The sequence below is a fragment of the Tachypleus tridentatus genome, unplaced genomic scaffold (assembly GCF_004210375.1).
Source record: "Tachypleus tridentatus isolate NWPU-2018 unplaced genomic scaffold, ASM421037v1 Hic_cluster_1, whole genome shotgun sequence".
In the NCBI taxonomy this organism is placed as follows: domain Eukaryota; kingdom Metazoa; phylum Arthropoda; class Merostomata; order Xiphosura; family Limulidae; genus Tachypleus; species Tachypleus tridentatus.
In genome coordinates this window covers 25,205,082-25,228,552 of record NW_027467777.1, presented here as the reverse complement: position 1 = coordinate 25,228,552, position 23,471 = coordinate 25,205,082, and the positions used below count along the sequence as shown (strand labels likewise).

The 23,471-nt window shown below is 35.1% G+C and overlaps 1 protein-coding gene across 1 annotated transcript in view; it reads left to right on the top strand.

Moving 5' to 3' along the window:
- Positions 1–23,471, top strand: part of LOC143241722 (dynein axonemal heavy chain 7-like) — a 227,034-nt gene that overhangs the window by 8,514 nt on the left and 195,049 nt on the right. The window contains 4 exon segments of the mRNA XM_076484949.1: positions 4,297–4,525; positions 12,844–13,029; positions 18,013–18,213; positions 21,989–22,183. Of these exon segments, the coding sequence (XP_076341064.1) occupies positions 4,297–4,525; positions 12,844–13,029; positions 18,013–18,213; positions 21,989–22,183 (811 nt within the window).

The following is a 23,471-nucleotide window of genomic DNA, read 5'->3' as shown; positions in this document are numbered from 1 at the left end:
AGCACCTTAACTACTATTTTTATTGTTAATGAAAACTAAAGAAAAACAAGTCTATTAAATAAAAGCTAAAGCAAACAAAATGTCTAAAAACTAGTTAAAAATGGAAAATCTGTGGTTTATGTTCAGAAGATATTTTTCAACATTTTATCCAGTGTTACCAAAACAAAACAAGTTAGCTCATAATTCTGTTATGTAGTTGTGTGCTACAAGGATGTAATTTATAATAACATGATTTTACTGTGTGTTTAACAAAGCAAAGAATAGAATTATACATGGTAAAGATTCATTATATTATCACATTAGTTTATTTAAAAGAATAGGATTGCTTATTTACTTATCTGTTCTTTCCACACCCAGTGTTTATTAAGCCTAAAGGGAAATGTATATTGAATAACATATAGAGAAAATGTTCCACAAACACAAGAAATTATTAAAAGTAACCAATGCTTCATTCTGTTTTTCCCAGTGGACTTATAACACTCAATTCATATTTTGATACCCAAGGTGGACAGAGCACAGATAGCACATTATGTAGCTTTGTGCTTAACTTCAAAATAACGACAATTCATTCTGTTTTATGTTCAGTAAGTATATATTCATGGTTGAAACATCCCAGGAGGAGGCAACACTGGAAAAGCTATATTCTTTGATGCATTTTCACATGTGTGAACACTGTATGTCACAAAAATATTTTTATTATTTGTCAGAAGTGCTCCAAAATTGTCAAAATGCTGTATTAATATATCCCACTAAAACTTAGATGCTGTAAAGAGCACAAGATATAGCATAAAAACCTCCAAGAAACTGTGTCAAACTCTCAGTGATGTCGAGAAAACCCACTTGTAGGGAAATATATATGTAAAATCGGCTCGTTTTGGTTGAGAAAATATTTTACGTAGAAGAGCGAACAACATTTTGACCTTCTTCGGTCATCATCAGGTTCACAAAGAAAGAGGTAACTGACCAGAAGCTGACCACATGTTTGGAAGGGGTTGTGTAACTGAGTGTTGGAATGTAGAGGGTGGTGTTAGATGTTTGAATATATAATTTTATATTATGTATTTTATTATATTTAATATAGGTATAAAGGTGTTCCTTTGTATTGGTTTATTTTGGGTTTAAGTTGTTGTATAAGTAAGGCATCGTGAACCTGATGATGACCAAAGAAGGTCGAAACGTTGTTTGCTCTCCTACGTAAAATATTTTTCAACCCAAATGAACTGATTTTACATATATATATGTGAAACCCTGGTTTGATTATTTACAACTACAAGTTATGATAAAAATAAAACTTCATCAAATTCTCTGACTCTCCTTTTCATTACCCTCAACTACTGCTCCTAGAACATAAAGTATAATAGATGACATCAGGTTTTCTAAAACATCAAATCAGATTCTTCACTACTGTTTTATATTTTAGTCTTAGTAGTATCATTATTTTATTTTGTAAACCTTCCTTCATCAGTCAAGTACCTTTCTTTCACAACTTTCTCTTTTCCTGATTGTGAAATCTTTACTTTTGTCTGATTCTTTATTATAGCTTTGTTAATTATCCTCTAATCAAAGCATAGGCCAGAATTAAAAATTAAACCAGTGGTGAACATGACTCATTTCATTTACTGTTCTTAAATTATTACATATAACTTACTAACAGAACACTTTAAAAACAGGTTTGTTTTGTATCTTTAGCTTTGTGTACTATCTCTATGTCCATTAATAACTTGACATTTAGTGTGTAAAAAACTTAATAACAGTGTCCTGTAGCACTGAGTAGCACAAGAAACTCCATTAAATGATTACAATAGTATGATTTTGTAGTAGCTTAATATCTTACATAAATTATTACATGAAATGCAGATATTATACAGGAGTGAGTTTCTTTCTCTTATTTGTCCATACTGTATAATTACAAAAAAATTACTTTTTCTGCCATTATAACTATTACTCAACCACCAGGGACTCATATTTTTGATACTGTTAGTAATCTTATTCATAACAAGATAGAAACATATATTTATATCTGTGGTGTCCTCTGGGGGAAGGGTCTTTGAAAATGCAATTGAGAACAATTCTCAAAATTTTGGAGAGACTTTACATTTGATTTTTTCTGTGTTTTCTTTCAGTTTGTTAGATTTCTCAGCTCCCCCTGTGGGTCAGTGATAAGTTTATGAACTCACAGCATTGGGGTCCAGGGTTTGATTTTCTAGGGTGGATGGGCCAGATGGCCTAAAGTTGCTTTGCTCTAACAAAACAACTTACTTTATTTTACAAAATGCTGTTACAATCAATTGCAATCAACATTTAAAGAACCAATGAAAGATTGAAGGAAGCCATTTTGGGATATGCCACCTTTGATTTGTTTTTCTTCTGTTTGTTCTTTGCATGTGTGATATTTTGGGCTTTTTATCAATAGCTTTTGAGTCTGCAACTTACTTCATGGCTGAAAGGTTTGGAGTGAATTTTTAGTTTTTTTTCTCTGCACATAGATATTGAAATTTATACTAAAAGGTTTACTTCTTAGTTACGTGAAGAGACGGTGTTGTAACTTCATGATTAAGCCATCTACTGGCAAGTGGATGCATTTTCTGACTCTCAAATGATACATCTACTCCTCGACTTTCAGGATTCTAAGCAGAATTTGTAGTTCCACCTTTATAGATTTGCATTCCCTATAGACTTACAACTCAACTTCATCATTTTGTTTCCTTTCATTGCAGTTTGTTAGTAGCCTCTTGGATCGAGGATGAGCTGGATCAGTTGATAGCATACACATTGGTTCAGGTTTTGGCTTCTACATATCTCCTAGTTGTTGTTGGAGTCTCAGATTTCACTGGCTTTTACAGCAACCAGCATGGGATATAGGGACCAAGACTCCTTAATTCTAACTTTGAATAGTGGAACCTCAGCTACTTGGTTTGGGCTGGCATACAATAATGATCATTCATGTACAATTCCATATTTGATACAGAAATTAAGTTTAGAGTGAAGAACTTGTCTGTTCTGGATGTAGTGTGATTCCCCCACTTGAGTACCATATTTATCTTGGTACACCCATGTTTCATGCAAACATTTTCTGTAAGAATAATGCCCTCACAGGCACACCCTTCTTCTTAATATGGGATTATAGTTTTTCCTCCCCACTAATAGTTGGTATTAAAGACTAAGATGATATCAGTTTCAAAAAAATATGATAACATTATCTGAATGAGGTGCTTATATACAGTACCAGGATAGAGGGTGTATTGACGTAGGTGGAGAGTATTACAAGACAGTTTTCACCAAAGGCAATTTAGTGGGGTATAAAAGGCTGAAACAAGTGGAAAAAATCAAACCAATGCTTAGATCAACAAAGATGAAACATTGGCAGCTGAGTAATAGCTATGAGCATCAGTGGAAGTAAGTATTATTAAAGTACATTTTCAGTTCAGGAAAATGTTGTCTTTTTATGATTTTTTTCTTGAAATTAAAAAACTAAACATTACTACACTTTTTATTAGACTTGTATTTTAAGGTATGTACATACATCTAAGTGTAAACTGTTTTAATATTATCACTATGTTTGAAAAAATAATTATTTTCTTTCCAACTGTGTCCTGTCCTTTTTTAGTTTTCTGGAGCTAATTGTTATGGGAATTGTAATTGTATAGATGCTGCATAATATGCACAAAAAAGGTATATGGAGATTTACACTGTTTGCATAATATAAAAAAACCTTTTTTTCAAGATAAATTACACACTTTTCTAATTTTAAAGTAAGCAACTTGCAACATCTTTCTTTTCTCTACCTTTGAAATGCTATTTCTGTATGTTTCTTGACTTGTTCTTTCCTTCTTTAATATTGAAGAAAGAAGCCTTAGGAGTAGTAACTGGTGATGTTTCATAGACAAAAAAGTTGCCAGAGCATTACTGATTGCTGTGTTGTAGTTAAACCAGGCATTTTATCTATTTATTGTATTGTCTATCAATGAATCACATTATCCAAAGAATATATATTTTAAAGAAAGTTTGCCATATTTCATCGTCATACTTAGTGTTTTCACCTTTATATAAATGCATGGAAAGATTCATTAGCCATACTAATTTGCATATTGAAAATGTTTGGATCCAACCTCCTTTATAAACCTAAATTAGATATTTCAAGCATTTATATGTACTTTGTTTTGAGCCACAATATTTAATTTCAATCAAAAAAGACAATTTAAAGAAAGTCATAAACACTGATCTGAAGGTCATATGTTTCAGAAGTCCAAAATTGATATCATGAAAAGGATCAAAAGTTTTATTTCATTTATGCAGATGGATGGAAGGATCTTTTCTGGATCTAAATGCAGAAGCCATTGAAGCAGATGTGGAGATATTCACCAGAGAAACTTTCATTTTGCAAAAGAAATTCAAAAATCAACTAAAAACATCTCGTGTAACTCAAACAGCACATAATGACAAGACAGAGGAAGCTCCAGTTGAGAAACTTCCAGCCCCTCTTAAAATTTGCCAGTATTTGTTGGATAGTATTGAAAAATTCAAGGTAGGAGGTCATTGATGAAGCTTAGACATTTTCACTAGATTAACAATTTTTTTCTGTGTTATAGTATTATATTAGTAGGAAGTAATCACACACAGTACTTAAATTATTAGGTGACTGTATTTATATATAAAGTTTTAGGTTGCTACATTTCATTAGTAGCCACTTCTTTACACATGGTATAAAGAAACTTTCGTAGTTCACCTCACCATACCTCTCATATGGTGTAGTAGCACAGGACTGTGCAATTGCATGGGGATGTTAAGGTTATCATGCAAATATCACAATTATCACATATGGCCACCATGGATGTCATGATGACCTAATGCAACATTTATATCTTCACAAACATCTTGAGTAATAAGTTTTTGCAGGAAACCTGATTTAAGTAGTAATAAAATAACTTTTGTACATCATGAATTCATTGTAAGTAAAAGTTTTGGTAATACATAATGTGTAACATATTTACAATAACATCTGAATATCTGACATTGTCATTAGTTTTTAGTTATTATGCATTAAAATTGAAGTATAATTCTTGAAACAAGTGAAAAAACGAAAAAAACACACTTAACTAAAACTAATTACAATTTCTGACAAATTAAAATACTGGTAAAAACTTTCTAACCAGGAAATGAAGAAGATGCCATAACCAAGTTTTCTTGTGAACCCCTCAGAATTCTTTTTTCAACTCCCTCCCTCGGTGTGGATTCCTGTACGTGGTGAGGGGACCTCCCAGGGAAGGTTCTGTTCTATCTGGTTACCTTCTCTGGGATCTAAACATCCACCCACGTGTTTGCCGTGCGTGGCGACTCGTGAAGGGGAGGAGAGGATCCTGGTGGTTGAGGGGCCCAACCCTAACACACCACTTTGGCCTCGAATTCCTGTAGACGGGCGGCCTTTGGGTGCCCCACCTTGGGTCAATCGGCTGGTCCACTTGGGCTAGAGTCAACCAAGTACCAGTGTTGGTAGTTCTCAACGGGTGTTGTGGACATTGTGCCTGATGCTGGTGTTTGGGTATAGTACTCACGAAACCCTGGCGTTGCTGCATTGTCCTTGCATGACTTTGTAGTGCGTCCCCTTGTAGGGCTCCATGGTGGGTGGGGTCAATGGTTACCGAAACTTTTTCTTTTTCCTATGGATCCTCCAAAAAATTTAAATAAAATTGTAAAAAAACAGTCAATGGGTAAGCGACCACGTCTTGAATACTCAGAACAGCAATCTTCAACATCAATCAGTGATGACGAGAAACCCACTTGTTGAGAAATTTATATGCAAAAACGGCTCGTTTGGGCTGAGAAAACACTTTACATTTCGACACACAGTTACACAACCCCTTTCAAACATGTGGTCAGCTTCCGGTCAGTTACCTCTTTCTTTGTGAACCTGACGATGACCGAAGAAGGTCGAAACGTTGTTCGCTCTTCTATGTAAAGTGTTTTCTCAGCCCAAACGAGCCGTTTTTGCATATAAAAATCTTCAACATCAGTAACACACGTACCTCATTTTCTTATATTACATTCTCTTTCGGAAAAAACCTTTAGTGCAAATGCCCCCTTTTTTTATTCAAAAGGGACTAGAGGGACTTGCTGGATCTCCAAAGTCAGTAAAGAAACTTCGATTTGGTGACATATTGGTTGAAACATCCACATCCCAACACAGTGAACTCCTCTTGAATTCAAAGGCAATTGGGGATATACCTATTGAGGTTACACCCCATGCAACCTTGAATTCTTCACGAGGAGTTATTGTTGAAAGGGATTTGAAGAACGTTCCCAAGTCAGAGATTCTCGCTGGTCTCTCCACTCAAGGAGTTTCTGCAGTGAGGTGCATCTCCACTCGCAAAGATGGAGTTACACTGCCAACAAATACCCTCGTTTTAACATTTACTTCACCACGTGCACCTGCCCCCATCAAGGCAGGTTATCTCATTTGCAGGGTTCGGCCATACATACCAAACCATCTTCGATGTTTCCAATGTCAGAGATTCGGCCACTCAAAGACATCTTGTCGTGGTTCCCTGACATGTGCTCGTTGTGGAGGCAAGGACCACGATGCCTATGACTGTGACATGAACCCACATTGCGTAAACTGCAATGGTTCTCACCCCTCTTACCTTCATTCTTGCCCAAAATGGTTGGAGAAAAAAGAGGTGCAGCGTTTGAAAACGACACATAACATAAGTTATCCTGAGGCTCGGAAATTGCTGTCCACAACTCCACCTCGGACATATGCTGCTGCACTTCATTCCACAACTACAGTGGGAGTGCAGACAGATCTCTCTGTGCCTCCAAGAGAATCGTTTTCAAAACAAATGAAAAGCCTTTTGACCTCCGTGGTTAAAAAGGTTGATGAATCGACTTCCACACCCATCTCTGTTCCTCCCATACCTTCCAACAAACCTCAAGATCCACGTCCTTCAGTTTCAAATACAGGCATTTCTTCTGATACATCTTTTTCTCCCACCACAAGAGACAAAACAATTATTCGTTCGCGTCCTCAGTCACTGGATTCCCCTTCCAATAACAAAAACCTGCCCACCCGACCCAGAGCAGGATCCATGGAGGTTGATAGACCTCCTCCGACTAAAGACAGTAAAGAAAAAAGACGTGGTCGTAAACCGAAGGGTTCTCCAGCCACTTCACCTACCCGTTCTTAAAAATGGCCACCTTGATACAATGGAACTGTCGAGGTTTACGTTCTAATCTGGATGATATCAAAACGCTGATTGCTTCCTACCATCCTGTTTGTTTTTCTTTACAAGAAACATTTCTCAAAACTGCTGATACTGTCTTCATTCGGCAGTTTTCTCTGACAGGTTGTGTGATGGTCGAGTACATGGAGGGGTGGCACTGTTGGTTGATCAACACGTGCCCACCCTGTCTTTGTCACTCAACACACCCTTGGAGGCTGTAGCCATCCGTGTTTCCTTGGGTCATACCATCACTGTTTGTTCTCTGTACCTGTCCCCTGGAGAGACATATGATCAATCAGATCTTGATGCTCTCGTTGAACAGTTGCCATCTCCATTTCTAATCCTAGGGGATTTTAATGGACATCATCCTCTCTGGGGAAGTGCTATTATTGATGGGAGGGGCCGATCTGCAGAGCGGATGCTCTCTGATCACAATCTTTCTCTTTTCAATACTGGTTCTTCCACTTACTTTCATGCACCTAGTCAGTCCTTTACCACTATTGATCTCTCAGTTTGCTCCCGTTCATTATTCTCCCATTTTTCATGGAGGGTTGACAGTAATCCACTGGGCAGTGATCATTTTCCAATCCTTTTGAGAGAGACTGGCCGTGGTCGATGCCACCCTACCCACATGCCTCGTTGGAAGCTGGATCAGGCAGACTGGTCCACTTTCACTGCTCTCGCAGAACTTGATCCTGCCATCGTAAATCAGCCATCAATAGACGACTGTGTAGCAGCTGTAACTGACTGTATTACACATGCAGCTGCTCAGTGTATTCCTAAAACCTCGACACGTTTTCTACGATATCCTCGTCCGTGGTGGAATCCTGCTTGCCACTTAGCACGGAAGGCTCAAAAGCGGGCCTGGGATACTTTTCGTAGATATCCCACACTTTCAAACTGGGTTGCTTTCCAACGGGCACATGCTAGGTGGGTAAGACGTCAAAGCCAGAAGGAATCTTGGATTAAGTTCACAACCAGCATATCTTCTACCACCAGTTCCAAGATCATATGGGACAGGATTCGAAAGGTTAATGGGCACTACAATTCTGTCCCCCTCTCGATCTTACTCTCTGATGGTCAGGAGGTGACTGATGTTCGGAACATCGCTAACACTCTAGGTGAAAGCTTTTGCCGGGTAACTAGCACTTCTGCTTGTTCTTCCACCTTCCTGGCCATCAAGACTCGGGCAGAGCGATCACCTCTTTCCTTTTGAACTGACTGTTTCTTTGACTATAATTGTCCCTTTACCCTGGTGGAACTAAAAAATGGCCCTTCATCGGTCTGCCAGTACGTCTGTTGGACCTGATGATATTCATTATGACATGCTGCACCATCTATCTCATGCTTCTCTTGATGTCCTTCTGATTGTTTTCAACCGGATCTGGCAGGAGAATGTTTTTCCTGATGCCTGGTGCCAGGCTATTATTTTACCTTTCTCTAAGCCAGGGAAAGATCCCAAGATTCCTTCAAACTACCATCCAATTGGTTTGACGAGCTGTCTCTGTAAGACATTAGAAAGGATGGTTAATGCTCGTCTTGTTTGGTTCCTTGAATCAAACAACCTCCTCTCGCCCACCCAGTGTGAGTTCCGTCTACAGCACTCCACCACAGACCACCTAATTCGTCTTGAAACATCTATCAGAGAAGCCTTTCTCAACTGCCAAAATCTTGTATCAATATTCTTTGACATAGAGAAGGCTTACGACACAACATGGAGGCATGGCGTTTTGCGAGACCTCCATACATATGGGTTACGTGGCCATCTACCCATGTTTATTTAAAAATTTTAATGGACAGGAGATTCCAAGTTCGTGTGGGTTCGACACTTTCCCGTTCTTTTGTACAGGAACTTGGAGTCCCTCAAGGCTGTGTATTGAGTGTTACACTCTTCAGTATAAAGATAAATGCCATCACTGAACAACTCCCTCTCACTGTTGCGAATGGGCTGTATGTCGACGACTATCACATCTCATGTCAGTCGTCAAACATGAGATATATTGAGCGGCAACTACAAACTGCCCTCAATTGTGTACGGAAGTGGACTCTGGCGAACGGCTTTAATTTCTCTCTCTCCAAAACTGTATGCATGCACTTTTGCTGTCGACGGGGTATTCACCCTGATCCTGAACTTCATATCGGTGAAGTTTTGCTGCCAGTGGTCCCAGAGACCAAGTTCTTGGGGCTTATCTTTGATCGTAAACTGACCTTTATACCACACTTAAAGCAGCTTCGGGTCAAATGCACAAGAGCACTGAACATCCTCCATGTTCTATCTTCTACCAGTTGGGGGGCAGATCGCTGTTCAATGTTAAAGGTATATCGTGCTCTTATTAGATCGAAACTTGATTATGGATCAATGGTCTATGGCTCTGCCAGACCCTCGGCCTTAAAGATGCTGGACCCCATTCATCACCAAGAACTTCGACTCTGCACTGTGGCTTTCCGTACCTCTCCAGTTCAAAGTATATACATTGAATCTCATGAACCTTCTCTACACCTTCGCCGTTTGCAACTATCTTCACAATATACTTCGAAACTTCATTCCTTACCAAAGCATCCCACCTGGAAATGTGTTTTCCTTCCTCGGTGGGCAGTACTTTTTCAGAACAGACGATCTGTCATTGCTCCGTTTGGCCTTCGCATCCGGGCGCAATTGGATGAATTGTGTCTGTCCTTGGACAACATTGCAGATTCAACAGGTCGGCCCATTCCACCATGGCTTATTACAGCCCCCAAATGTGACCTTTCTTTTAGTCACCTAAAAAAGGCAGATACTCCAGATTGGAAGTACCGTCTTTTATTCAATGAATATCTTTCAAACAATCATTCAGTTCCCATTTATATAGATGGTTCCAAATCAGGTAATTCAGTGGGCTCTGCTATGGTTTGCTATGGGTCAGTAGTTGCGTGCAGAATCCCTTCTACAGCTTCTGTGTTCACTGCTGAACTGTATGCCATATCTCTTGCCCTGGATCATATTGCAGCTGAGCAGTACTCCAACTGCATTATTTATACTGATTTGCTTAGTTCTATACTTGCCTTGGAATCGCTACACGTTAGCTCACATCATATTGCAGCTGAGCAGTACTCCAACTGCATTATTTATACTGATTTGCTTAGTTCTATACTTGCCTTGGAATCGCTACACGTTAGCTCACATCCTATTCTTGCTGATATTCGAAACCGACTGGCCCATTTCTCATTAGCAGCTACTTCAATCCAGTTTTTCTGGATACCAGGCCATGTTGGTATTTGCGGGAACGAGCTTGCAGACATGGCAGCTAAATATGTCTGCTTCAGCACCATCACTCCTATGCCTATTCCGTACATGGACTATGGTGTTGTCTTCAAGGCTCGGCTCCGTGCCAGCTGGCAGTCCACTTGGAGTGAGCAACGCGACAACAAACTTTTTCAAATCAAACCCAAAATTGGACTTTGGCCATCTAGCTTCCATAAAGTTCGGAAGGAGGAAGTTGTTCTCACTAGGCTACGCATTGGTCACAGTTTTTTAACTCATCATTTTCTTTTATCTGGAACTGATGCACCAATGTGTAGTTTGTGTAACACTCAAATCACTGTCAGCCACATTTTACTTTCTTGCCATCGTTACAATTCTCAACGACGGCAATATTTTAAACATATTTTTTCCCAGGGTCAGTTTGTAACATTGGACAGAGTTATTGGTGATGGTGACTCTGTCCACATTGATAATGTTTTTAATTTTTTAATGGCCATTAATCTTTTTAATCTCATTTAAGTGTTGCATATTCATTCATTACACCTTTTTAATTGTGGTTCCTTTTTTACAGTTTTAATCTCTCTCATTCAATTTGACATTGGACAATGGCCAGAACGTTAAATAACTCGACACTGGAAAGACCAACTTCAGGTGACTAACGCTACTGTTTGAACTATTCGTTTGAACTGCTCGTTAGTCGTCCAGGCGAGTTGTAATTATACTTTTGCTGCATATCATTTCACACTTTTACTACTTTACTTTTTAGTACTGGCCATATTGACTCATAACCAGGAACCAGGACTGGAAAGACCAACTTCAGGTGACTGACGGTGGTTTTTATATTTACCTGTTAGTCTTCCTGGCAGGTTATGATCATTACCATTTTGCTAGAGTAAATATTTTACAACTTTGAAGACTGGATGTCACCATTGGTTTTTACACCATTTTCTGTTTTAATTGCTGTTTTGTTTTTACCTTCATTTACTTTTACAAATTTTACTCCATTTACTTGACTTTATCTTTTTACTGGACATTTGGCTACTCATTGTTACAATTTTGCTATGTATCTTTTAAAACTTCTATTCTTTTACATTTTGATACTGGTTTCTATGACACATAACCCGGAACCAGGACTGGAAAGACCAACTTCAGGTGACTGACGGTGGTTCTTGAACTTACCTGTTAGTCTTCCTGGCGGGTTATGATCATTACCTTTTGCTAGAGTAAATACCTTACAACTTCTTATACTCTGCCTATCTCTGCCTTCTAACTGTGGATCTAGTTTTGGGTCCACAGCCCTATAATTTCAATGATGAAATTTACCATCTATATATGGATTTCTCTTTAACTGAGTAAAGCACATACTAGATGTAGTGTAGATTCTTACTAGTATGCTGTATTATATCTCAGTTTTGCATACCTGTTTTTCTATGTAAATGCTTTCTGTTTGGGTTTTGCCCTCATTTGCCCCTCCCGCTTGTCTTTGTGGGATTCTAGCTAAAGTGGGAGAAAAGGTAAGTGTGTTTTGGGAACTTATATTTTCACAATTGAAAATGTATTTACAATTAACAATCACCTCCTCTCCCACTACTCTGCCCTTCCTCCCAACAACAGCTGGTCTGATAATCTTACCAGTCAAGAAAAAGTGAATAAAAAGAATAACCTGGGGCTTATATATGGATTGGAGGATGCACTGATATAGGTAGAGAGAATCAAAAGGTTAAAATTGCTAGAGTCAATACAGAGGGGTATAAAAACTGGAGTAAGTGAGATAGAATTCATACCAATGCTTAGAGAGGCAAAGAAGAGAACATTTCATCAGGATAAATCTAAAGTGTGAGTTGTGGTATGTATTATCAGAAATACATTTTCAGTATAGAAAAATGTAAAGCTTCTCTTCTTTATTTAATTGCACTAGAATTATTATGTAAATACACTCCTCTATGTATCTTTGTATACTGCAGTAAGTGATAGCCACATTTCATTATACTCAGTAATATGAGAGCTATGTTCCTTTTTAACTAGAATTATAATGTTGTCATACTCTTTTAGATACTGCACAAATTATGTAAGCACACTCCTTTTTATACTTGAATAATTAAGTATAAATGGTTATATTCCTGTACCTAAGTGTCAAGTAACCTATAAATTTAAAGATGTTTCAAGGTGTGAAAAATGGAATCATAACAGCACATCCAAAAGGACAAGTGGCATATTGTGCTTGGAATAAGCCTGATGATAGCGTGTCACATTTTCACATATTTTATGGAGATAGGTCATTTTGTTAAATTTTTTTAACATTATCATAAAACGTTCTGTCATATTTAGTTTACTGTATTACTCTAAGAGGCACAAACAAAATTATCTTCCCTGTATATTTTGCAGACAAACATTCCAGCCATATCATTACTATGTAACCCTGGATTGAGACAACGTCACTGGGATCAAATGTCAAATGTTTTAGGTCAGAACATAACCCCAGATTCTGGAACTACTCTTCAAAGGATGTTGAAACTGAACCTTAAAGATTATATGGAGAAATTTGAGGCCATAAGTACTGCTGCTTCAAAGGTATCATTTAGCAAGTTTCATCATTGCTTGTTAAAAACAAATAGAGTCCCATAGTAAACTTTATAGAATCAGAAGCTTAGTAATGTTTCTGTGAACTGTCTATTACAATTTAAGATGTAGATTATATAAAATAAGCAATGAATTCACCAATAGTGCTCAAAGTTTATTATTAATTTACCATATTTTTTACATATAGAAATAGTAAAGTGTGGATAAAAAGTAAGAAATTACTTAATAGTAAAACTTGCATGAAACTTCAATATATTGTGTACTAATGATTTTAACAGCTGTAAATAACAGAAAGGTGCCACATGAAATGAATAAAATATAACATAATCTTTAAGGACAACTACTGGTCCACTGCAGCTGGTCTATCCTTTAAACCAATCTAAAATTATTAAATAAATAAATTTTTAAAAAATCTTAAAGCCAGCTCTTATCATTCATAGTCATGAAGGTTTCTTGAAATTCGCAGTTATTGCCTCCACAACATCCAGAGGCCAATCACCCTCTTACAAAAATAGAACTGTTTTAGTTGAAGATGACTCCTAACCTGATAAATTAATATTCGTCTCCCTACTACTGTCACTGTTAATTATTTTACAAAAAATGTAACACATCAACGCAATCCATACCCTTTAAGATCTCCTTTAACTTCTTTTCTTTCAAAAGAAAAACAGTTTGAGAGATCTACTCTTATGAGAACCCTTCCATCTCATTCACTATGCTATTAATCCCTCTCTTTCCAGCAGTTTAGTGTCCTTCATAAGGTGAGAAGCCCAACACTCCAAATGTGGCCTAACCAGTGACCCATACAATGAAATTATAAACTGTTTAGACTTATATTTAGACTTATATATAAATACAACCTGAATTACTATTTGTCCTACCACTATGAACTGCACACTGCTTGAATAGCTTAAGAGACTGAACAACTATTACTTCATCATCCCTTTGTTTCATGACACTTTTTAAGGTCATTCCCATCCAAATTATACTTATGGTTCAAATTTTGATAGTTTACTTGCAAAATCTTGCATTTAGTATACTTAAAAATCATCTGTCATTTACTTGCATAACTCACTGAATAAACTAAATCCCTTTTTAAATCAGCAGCATCCTTTTCACAGCTAAAAACACACATTACCTTAATATTGTCTGGAAATTTAAGTAACTTATTGACTTTTCTTCATCCATGTCAATTATGTAAACTAAAGAGACTGAGCCCTGAGGTACTGCACTTCAATCATTAATCCAGTTTTACTGAATTCCATTGAGAACAACTCTCTGCTTTCTTCCATCTAGCCACTATTCTATCAAATTAGCTTACCTTTTAGCCCTTTTTTACAAGCCCTTTATGTGCCACCTTGTCAAATACTTTCTGAAAATCCAGATACACCCTTACCCTCATCTACATAATCAGTAATCCTTTCAAAGAATGTCAATAGATTTATAAGGAACAATTTTCTCTTAGTGAAATCATTTTGATAATTCAATAAGTTATAAACTTTGTTAAATAATTTTACAAAGTGTCTTTTAGCAGACTTTCCAAAACTATTCCAACAACTAAGGTCTATAATTACTAGTACAATTTTTATTACCTCTCTTCAAAAGGGAAGTCACTTTAGCCAACTTCCAATCCTTTGGCACTTGCTCATTATTGAAGGACTTACAAAAAGAATAATAAGTGACTCATATCTCAAATCCTTAACCTCTTTCAAAACCCTTGGGGTAATATTACCTAGTCCATAAGCCTTATCATTCTTTAAACTTCTCAGTGTTTACTGAACAAGCTTACAATTAATGTCATAATCCTATTCAACCCTGTTTCTATCTATCAATTGTTAAATATGAGAAACAATACTTAAAACTTCATTAGTAAAAAAAACTGAAAAAAAAACAAAATTTAATAATCTAGTCATCTCATAATCATCATATACAAGTCTTTCTTTATCATCTTACTCTCATTCTAACATTTTGTTTACCCTTAATATATTCAGCGAAATCTTTACTGTTAATTTTTTACATTTTCAGCCAACTGTTTCTCCAGTTTTCTTGATCTTCTGCAGATCATACTAAACAACTTCAGTGTTTTATATTTCCAAAGCTTTTCTTTTTTATTTCTCCTTTCATATTTACCTGTTTTTCTTGAGTTGAAATTAATATTAATGATATCCAAACATAGTAGAATCTCAGATACAACTTTAAAAAACTAAGTTTGAAAATAGACTAGTTGTATATTATTATGAAGACAATCCAAAAATGTATACACTATTTTAAATTAAAGACATGTGAGGGAAGTATGTTTTATATTTTTATATTACAGTTTTATATTACATTTTAGATCCTTCTGGGGAGAATGTATTTTTCATAACCTCCAGATTTAGTTGCAATTTATATATTGTTATTTGTTAACTTTGCAAAAACAAAGATTCATGTTTAAGAATAAATGTACATAAACCTTATGTTAAAAATACAAATAGTTGCCCATTACCTGTATTAAACATATTAGTAAGTGAATGATTGAAAATATAATACTTTAAAAGGTCATTTTTTAGACATATTTCGATTTTGGTATGCTTTTGAAAAACAAAAATATTATTTTATCAATAAATTTAAACCCACATTAAATATTACATGGTTTAATATACAGAGGGAATTGAAGACATACATAAACCTTTAAAGTTAAGAAAACATATTGAGTTTTTTTATCATGAACCATGGTAGTAGTTCATAATGGGGATTGCTCAGGAATTTATCAAACTCTAATAAAGCATATGGGCAAAGACTATCTTAAAAAGCAGATGTATTCTTGAAATAACACTCAAAACCTTCCATTTCATCAGCTTAGACCACTCAAACATTAAGTGTTTTACAAATTCAAAATTTGTCCATTTGTTCACATTATAATTATTAATATTACTGTTTCACAAGCCTACAGCAAAATCAGATGGATATATTGCACCAAAACACTTTGAATGTCTGTAACCCATTCAAAAGTTGATTATTTTCCATTGAAAGTTGGTTTACATGGTTATAAATATAAAATAGATATAATATTGTTATGAACAGATGCCTTTGTACTTTACTTATATTAACTGCGTGTTTACATGAAACCTGGCCCGACATGGCCAACTGGGTTAAAGCATTCGACTTGTAATCTGAGGGTCACAGGTTCGAATCTCCATCACACCAAACTTGCTCACCCTTTTAGCCATGGGGGCATTATAATGTGACAGTCAATCACACTATTTGTTAATAAAAGAGTAGCCCAAGAGTTGGCAGTGGGTGATGATGACTAGCTGCCTTCTCACTAGTCTTACACTGCTAAATTAGGGACAGCTAGCACAGATAACTCTTGTGTAGCTTTGTACAAAATTCCAAAAAGCAAACAAACATACATGAAACCTTGAGCAAATATACATAGAGCCACCTGACTCAGTAAATAAATATATTAAAAGACACAAAGCATTATTTAAAATAGCATTCTAAATGTATATTTTTTATTGGTAAGTTGTCATACGTGCTTAGTGGAGGTTCTGTCTTATTACAGGCATATATTTGTCCATTACTGTGAATTAACAAATCATCATACAAGATAATTAAAAACTAAAATCTACAAATATGGATTTAATAAAAAGTAAGTAGGTAAGGCTGAAGATCTATCGCTCACTGAATGCTCAAGCTACAAACCCCTATTATGACTGCACTATAAAATTATTGCAAGTGACATCTACTGTGGTGTGGGATCACACAGAAATTTTGCAAAAACTGAATTAGGACTTTTAAACTTAATTCAGTCTCCTTAATTTTGTTGTGCTTCAGAATTTTCTAAGTCCTTCATCTTTTGCTATAAAAAATCTGGCATTTTCCTCATATGTGCATTATTTGAAACTATAACTCAGACATTTTCTAGTACATCAATTGGAAGCCGCCTATGTTTACTCTGGTAAATGTTGATCATAACTTGAGTTTGCTGTTTATATGTGGAGTTGTGCAACTTTGTTTTAGGAAGTTTTTAACAGTGGACACTTATCATAATAGATTTCCCAACTCAGATGACAATAGTGATTCTTTATACTGTTTCTTATACTTAGTTGAAATCACACATGCATATTTCTTAACACTGCATATAACATTATTTCATACAGCTGTTGCTATTTTTAAATTGTTGGTGTTAAGAATATAACACTATTTCTTATAGCTATTGCTATTTTTTAAATAGCTAGTGTTAAGGTAATGCTTGTAAATGTTTTGTCAATAATTGCCAAGTTATGCCAAGTATGTTTCTGTTGTCTATTTCGCATGTATTATTTGTGTCACTTTATTATAGCAAATACTTGTGCACAGCAGGCAGCTGAAAAACGTGTGTCATGTGGACCTAACACGTTAAGCATATTATTTAGTCTCTTTACATTGTGTTGTATTATCTTAGATGAATATTATTCCTTGCTATTTGATTACTTTGTTACTGATCTTCTTATGTTGCATTGCACTTTGACAGTGATGGAAAACAGTCAATAAATCTGATACGATCTTTGCCTAAAGAGGGTCATTTGAGAACAAATTTGAATTTTGTTTGTTGGAGTTGAGTACCATTACATGTGTTTATTCTTTGTTGTACATTTGTTATTTATTTTGAATAAGTTCGTTATGGTGGTTAGGCGGGGAAAAAAGGTCAGTACAACAGTAAACTGTTGAAAAACGTGTAACATTAAGTTAAATATACGCATATGTAGCTTGAAATTTATTGTCTATAAAGGGATAGAAAAAACTTAAGAAACAAGATTTGTAAAAAATTGTTAACTTAAAAATGGGAATAGGGATTATCAAAAAAGTAGAGTGAAAAGTTTAATTGTAATGTAAAGATTATATTTGTAACCCTGCTTAGAAGAATTTCTAAGTAAAAATATTTCTATACAACCTGTTTTTACTGTTATTAAAGTCAGTAACTAATACAGTCATTATATGTTTTATGGGAAGGAATATTCCTTAGAAAAAGCTGTGAAGAAGATGATGGGTGAGTGGAACAGCATTTATTTCAACACTGCTGTCTATCGAGACACTGAAGTCCACATTTTAGCATCTGTTGATGAAATTCAAACTTTGTTAGATGATCATATTGTTAAAACACAGACAATTAGAGGATCACCTTTTATCAAGCCATTTGAAGAAGAAATTAAGGTAACAAATGTGATTAACATATATTTTTGAAGGAGAACATGTGTTATTCTGTTAAAAAAAACTATTTTAAACGTTTTTCCGAATTTGTTTTTTCAATGTGTGAATATAATATATTTATTCCTATGTTAAACATTTGTGTCTTTGTAAGTTTGGGTAAATTTTTTACTATTACATTTCTTTAATTTTTCAAATATGTTTACCATATAGTCAGAAGTTTTGAGTTTTCATTGTGATAATATTTTTAATTTATCCTAGAACTTTTTAAATCAAGAAAGATCTGAAACATTGACTTTGCATTCATATAAAGTATTTCGTACTTTTATATTAGTTTCTGATTTGTAACAGTTTAACAAAAAGTATTAGTTGGTTTCATTGTTGTTTTTGAAGATTATAGTTTGGTATAATTGTTTTCCAAGTTTACATGCAACATGGCCAAGCATGGCCTAGTGTTTTGCATGTTTGACTATTCATCTGTATGTCCATCATTTTCATTCAATTACTACACATGGAAGAAGTTGCATTTCATGTTTGGAACTGTGGATATATGATCAAATTCCACTATTCAGTCAAACCACAGTAGCCCAAGAGTTGCTGTTTACTAGCTGCCTTTCCTCTTGTCTGCCAGTTTGAAATTAGGGACAACTAGCACATAATCCTTGAGTAGCTTGTCCAAATATCCCAAAACATGTAATATTTAAGTGGTTAAGTACACTCAAATTGTTTGTGCATCTATATACATATGAAAGATATTTGCTCATTCTTGTACAAATTGAACATCGAGCTGTATTATGTACAATCCACCAAACAATTATGTCTTTCTCTTATATTTTGAAAGTCAGTGGATATGCTGCCTGTACAGTGCCAGCTGTCATACCTCAAATCCATTTTTTATTCCTATTAGCTTATATACAGATTAAAGGATTTTAACACCAGCCAAAGCACAGGCTTCATGCACTATGTTTGTCAGTGTAGTCATGCAACCCCTAATTCCAAACCACTGACTACAGAAAGACAATCTGCAAGCAGTCATTTTTACTTTATATCCAATTGTTATTAAGTATTGTCTAGCACCTTTTTTTGTAATTAATGTTTTTAACATCAGGTATCCAATTAGAATAAGATGATTTTAATATTACTTCTATCACTATTTTTTGCTTATGGAGTTTGGCACTGGTTACACAACAACTTCTTTTCCTCCAACAGTTTTCTCAAGATTCTAGTTATAATGCTGAATTTAATTTGATTTAAGTAGCATCTGTTCTCATCATATAATTTCATGTTTGCTCCACTATTGCAGTTCCATCCTACTCTCTCTTATATTCCATCATTTCCTGTTCCTTCAGTCTATGTGCAATTTTGTTGATACCAACATTAACAGGTCCTTCATAGGCTGTGCCTTACTAGCTATGTGGCCCATTTTTCTCTTTGTGTGATATGCAATTGTGGATTTTAATATAGCTAATTTTTATATGAGCTTTTACTTGTGTTATTTTGACAAAACCTGTCTCCAGTGATGTGATGAGGTTTAGAGAGTCACTCATGAGTATGATCCTGTCTTGATCATTACTGTTATTGGTCAATCAAACAAATTCATCCTTTTGTGTTTCACATTCTGCACTCTTTGTTTGAAGTTCAGCACAATGCTAAAGCAGGGGCTATTCTGTGCTCTGCCCACCACAGGTATTGAAACTTGGTTCACAGACATACCACTGTTCCATGAAGGGGGGTTATTCTGCTTGAATGAAATAGATTACCCAATGTTACTCTATTCCTGTTTCACTGCTGTCTCTGCTCTCTCTGTCTGTTACTGATATAGTGAGTGAGTGAGATAAGGTTGTGGTTGCTCTGAATAGTATTGGTCAAGCTATAATCCTTTTATCTCGTAATAATGCTGTGTCAACCAGGCAAGCCAGAAATGTATGGTGTCACAGAGTGTTGGTTGGGCTGATTTTCTTACTACTCTCATAGCTTCATCTGCACCATCTGTAATTTCTGAATTTGGCATTTAAGGCGCACAAGTGGATTCCATACTGTATTTTGGTCATAACTATTGCTGACAACAGATTGATGAGCCTTCTTTGTTGCAACATGTTTCATAAAAGAAAAACTTTTCACTGATTTCTCTCTCAGGTGATCAGGTGTGGATATTAGCAATATGTGGTAGATTAGAACTTCCTGAAAATGACAAATTCCTATGTGGAACTCTTCTTATCTGTTTATGTCAGTGTAAAGAGAAAGATGTATCTGTGAGATCTGGTAGCTAACATCTAACACCTTTATCTGGTTGATGTAAATTTTCTTTATCTACTGTCAACTAGCAGAAAGTTTTGCTACCTGGTTTGTTGCAAACCCTTCATTACTTTCATTAGTGTGTGTGTAAGAAAGAGAGACACCTGGAACAATTATTTCATTAATATTTGTATCTATTGTCATTCTGGAGCCTTCTAGTGCACTGAGCTGATCAGCTGTGAAGAGGATAGGACTTAGTAGGGATCCTTGTGGCAAGCCATAGTTGATTTTAAATTTCCATTTGACAAATTTCAACTAAAAGCATCTGGTGTTTAGCACAACTAATATCCTTTATATGAAAGTGTCAGTAATTCTAGTCTCTGATTGGCTGCAGGCATCTTGAAGAGCAAAAAGCCACCATTATTGATATACATCCCTAAGTAAGTTAACTCCTGTTTAAGAATGGTTGATTGTAGACTTCAGCCTCCCTTAGAAGGACTAAATCTTCAGGATGAGAGAGCCAGTGATTGATGACATTTTAGTTAAATCCCAAAACCCATCTCTGGGTCTTTTGGTATCAAGATGGTTATCATATATTTCATTACAAAATGAATCCCCAGTGAGAGTTCCATTCTAATGATGTCACAAGAATGCAAACCATAGTGATAGCTTGCTGGAGTATGTGTGTTAGGCTACCTTTATTGTATGAAAGTATATCTGTTAATGTAATGCTGTAAAGAAAGACTTGGTAGTAAAACTTTTAGTGAAGGATATAATTACAAAGGCTTCCAACTTCTAGACCTGAATCTCTGTTGACATTTCTTATTCTCCAGCAAACACTTGATAACAGTTATGTACTCGACAGTCTGTGACTAAAGCCCACACAATTATCCTTTCACTGAAGTATGCATCATTGTGTCGTATACACTGTCTTGATACCAATGGAATTGAAGATGATTTATGAAAGCCTGAAATGCTGTTATCAACTATCTCTCATGCAGACTAAATCATCTGTCAAAGACTAACACCCTCTGCATATCTCCCATACATAAGTTGTGTAAGCTTATTTATTCTTATATTTTCTATACAGAGGTTTCAATAAGCAATGTCACATGAGGCCTATGCCCCAATTCTATTTGACAGTGATCTGAAATCCTAAGTTGGTGTCATAAAAAAATCATAGAAGAAAACCATGATCAATATAGTGCCAAAATACCAAAAATTCCTGCACCTGTGGTCCTGAGCCCTGAATCTTTTACACACTTAGTGATGCCTCTGTACCTATTATCAACTTTTTGGGTTGGGTTTATCTAAAAATTACAAAACGCATTTGCTTATGTTATAAGAATTGTTTTCAAATAAGAGCATATATTTTTCATGTTTTAATTTATACAATTTCCAGGTGAAAAAAACGTTTGAATGCTGAATTTAGTTACCTAGATAAATAGTATCAAATTATGTTTCCTACTGAATGTTTACTGAGATGTTTGTTTAAATAACATGTGTATATTGGTCTCTAATCCTCTTATTATTAATATTTCTTCAGGAGTGGGAGAACAAGCTGATGAGAACTCAAGAAACCATTGATGAATGGTTGAAAGTACAGGCACAGTGGCTTTATCTAGAGCCCATATTCTCATCAGCAGACATCATGCAACAAATGCCAGAAGAAGGTAGAATTTTCCAAACTGTGGATCGAGGATGGAGAGAAATAATGAATTCAGTGATTCAGAATCATAGTGTTAGTTTCATTTTTACCTTCTCTGTATTAATCTTCACTTAATGGACTTGTTAATTTTGATTAACCTTGCAAATACATATAATAAGGATATTATACATGTTATAATTTTGAATGTAGTAAGTGTATTTTCACAAATATGGCAAACTTTTTGTAAACACTACAAGTCGTTTGTGCATTGAAATGGTATTTTTTTAATTAGGTATTTCTACTAAAGATTTTTCTACAAATTTATGGAGTCAGAGCCAGAATCAGATTCTGATTAGTATGAGTACAAAGTGATTTGTCATGTTAAAATTAATATAGTATTTTTTGTTGCAAAATTTTCAAATTTTATTTACATAACCTCTAAAACGTATTAAACGAATATCAAAAGTTTATTTAGTGAAATTGTATATTGCCTATTATTTTATACAGTGTAACATTGTATACAGGCTCTGTCCATTTGATCAACCTTGTAATCATCACAAATAAATACATCTATATTACCCTTTTTATTTCTAGAATAACTGCATTTTGTTACAAATACAATTGAAATCTTCTCTATTCACATATAGTTAGTACTTTCTGCCACTTATATTAGTGTCAGAGTGAATCTTCACAAGAGGAAACTCTGTATAAACAAGTATTGAGTTATCAGCATATGTGTTAGTATGTTGTGCTGCCAGAATAACCAACTTAAAGATACACTGTGTTATTAGCAGAAGAGACAGTTCAGTAATTTTCTACCTTTTGTAATCCACAATGTTCCATATTTGCAGTTGATGTGTTGTACTGGACTCTTATTATTTTACACACCAGATTTCAAGGGAGTTCATTAAGAAATACCTGAAGTATAATATTTCCAATTTTGATTGAGTTTCTTTTTTTTTTATACCAAAAACTATAGAAACTTTATTTCATAGAAAAACATAAGAAATTGTATGGATTTTTTAAAAATTTGGTACATTGATAGATCTTTTCAACCTAAAATTAGGAGTTCCATTTGGTATAAATATAAGCCATGTGTGCATATTATTAAACAAAAATCATTCAAATTTAATAAATTTTTGTGTATGTCTATACAAAAAAGGTCATATGAACTAGGCCTGACATTTTTACTTCATCGTTTTTAGATTTATTGTGATTCGGATTAAAAATGGCTGACTTAAAGAAGTAAAACTGTAATGTGAAAGGGCGTGCAGATACATAAGTATTAGTTAGGTCAAGCATATTAGAATAGCAGTTTCTAGCTCAAGTTTTCAAATGGGTGTACAATTATTATTTATTATTCACTGGCAATTTTTAGTAC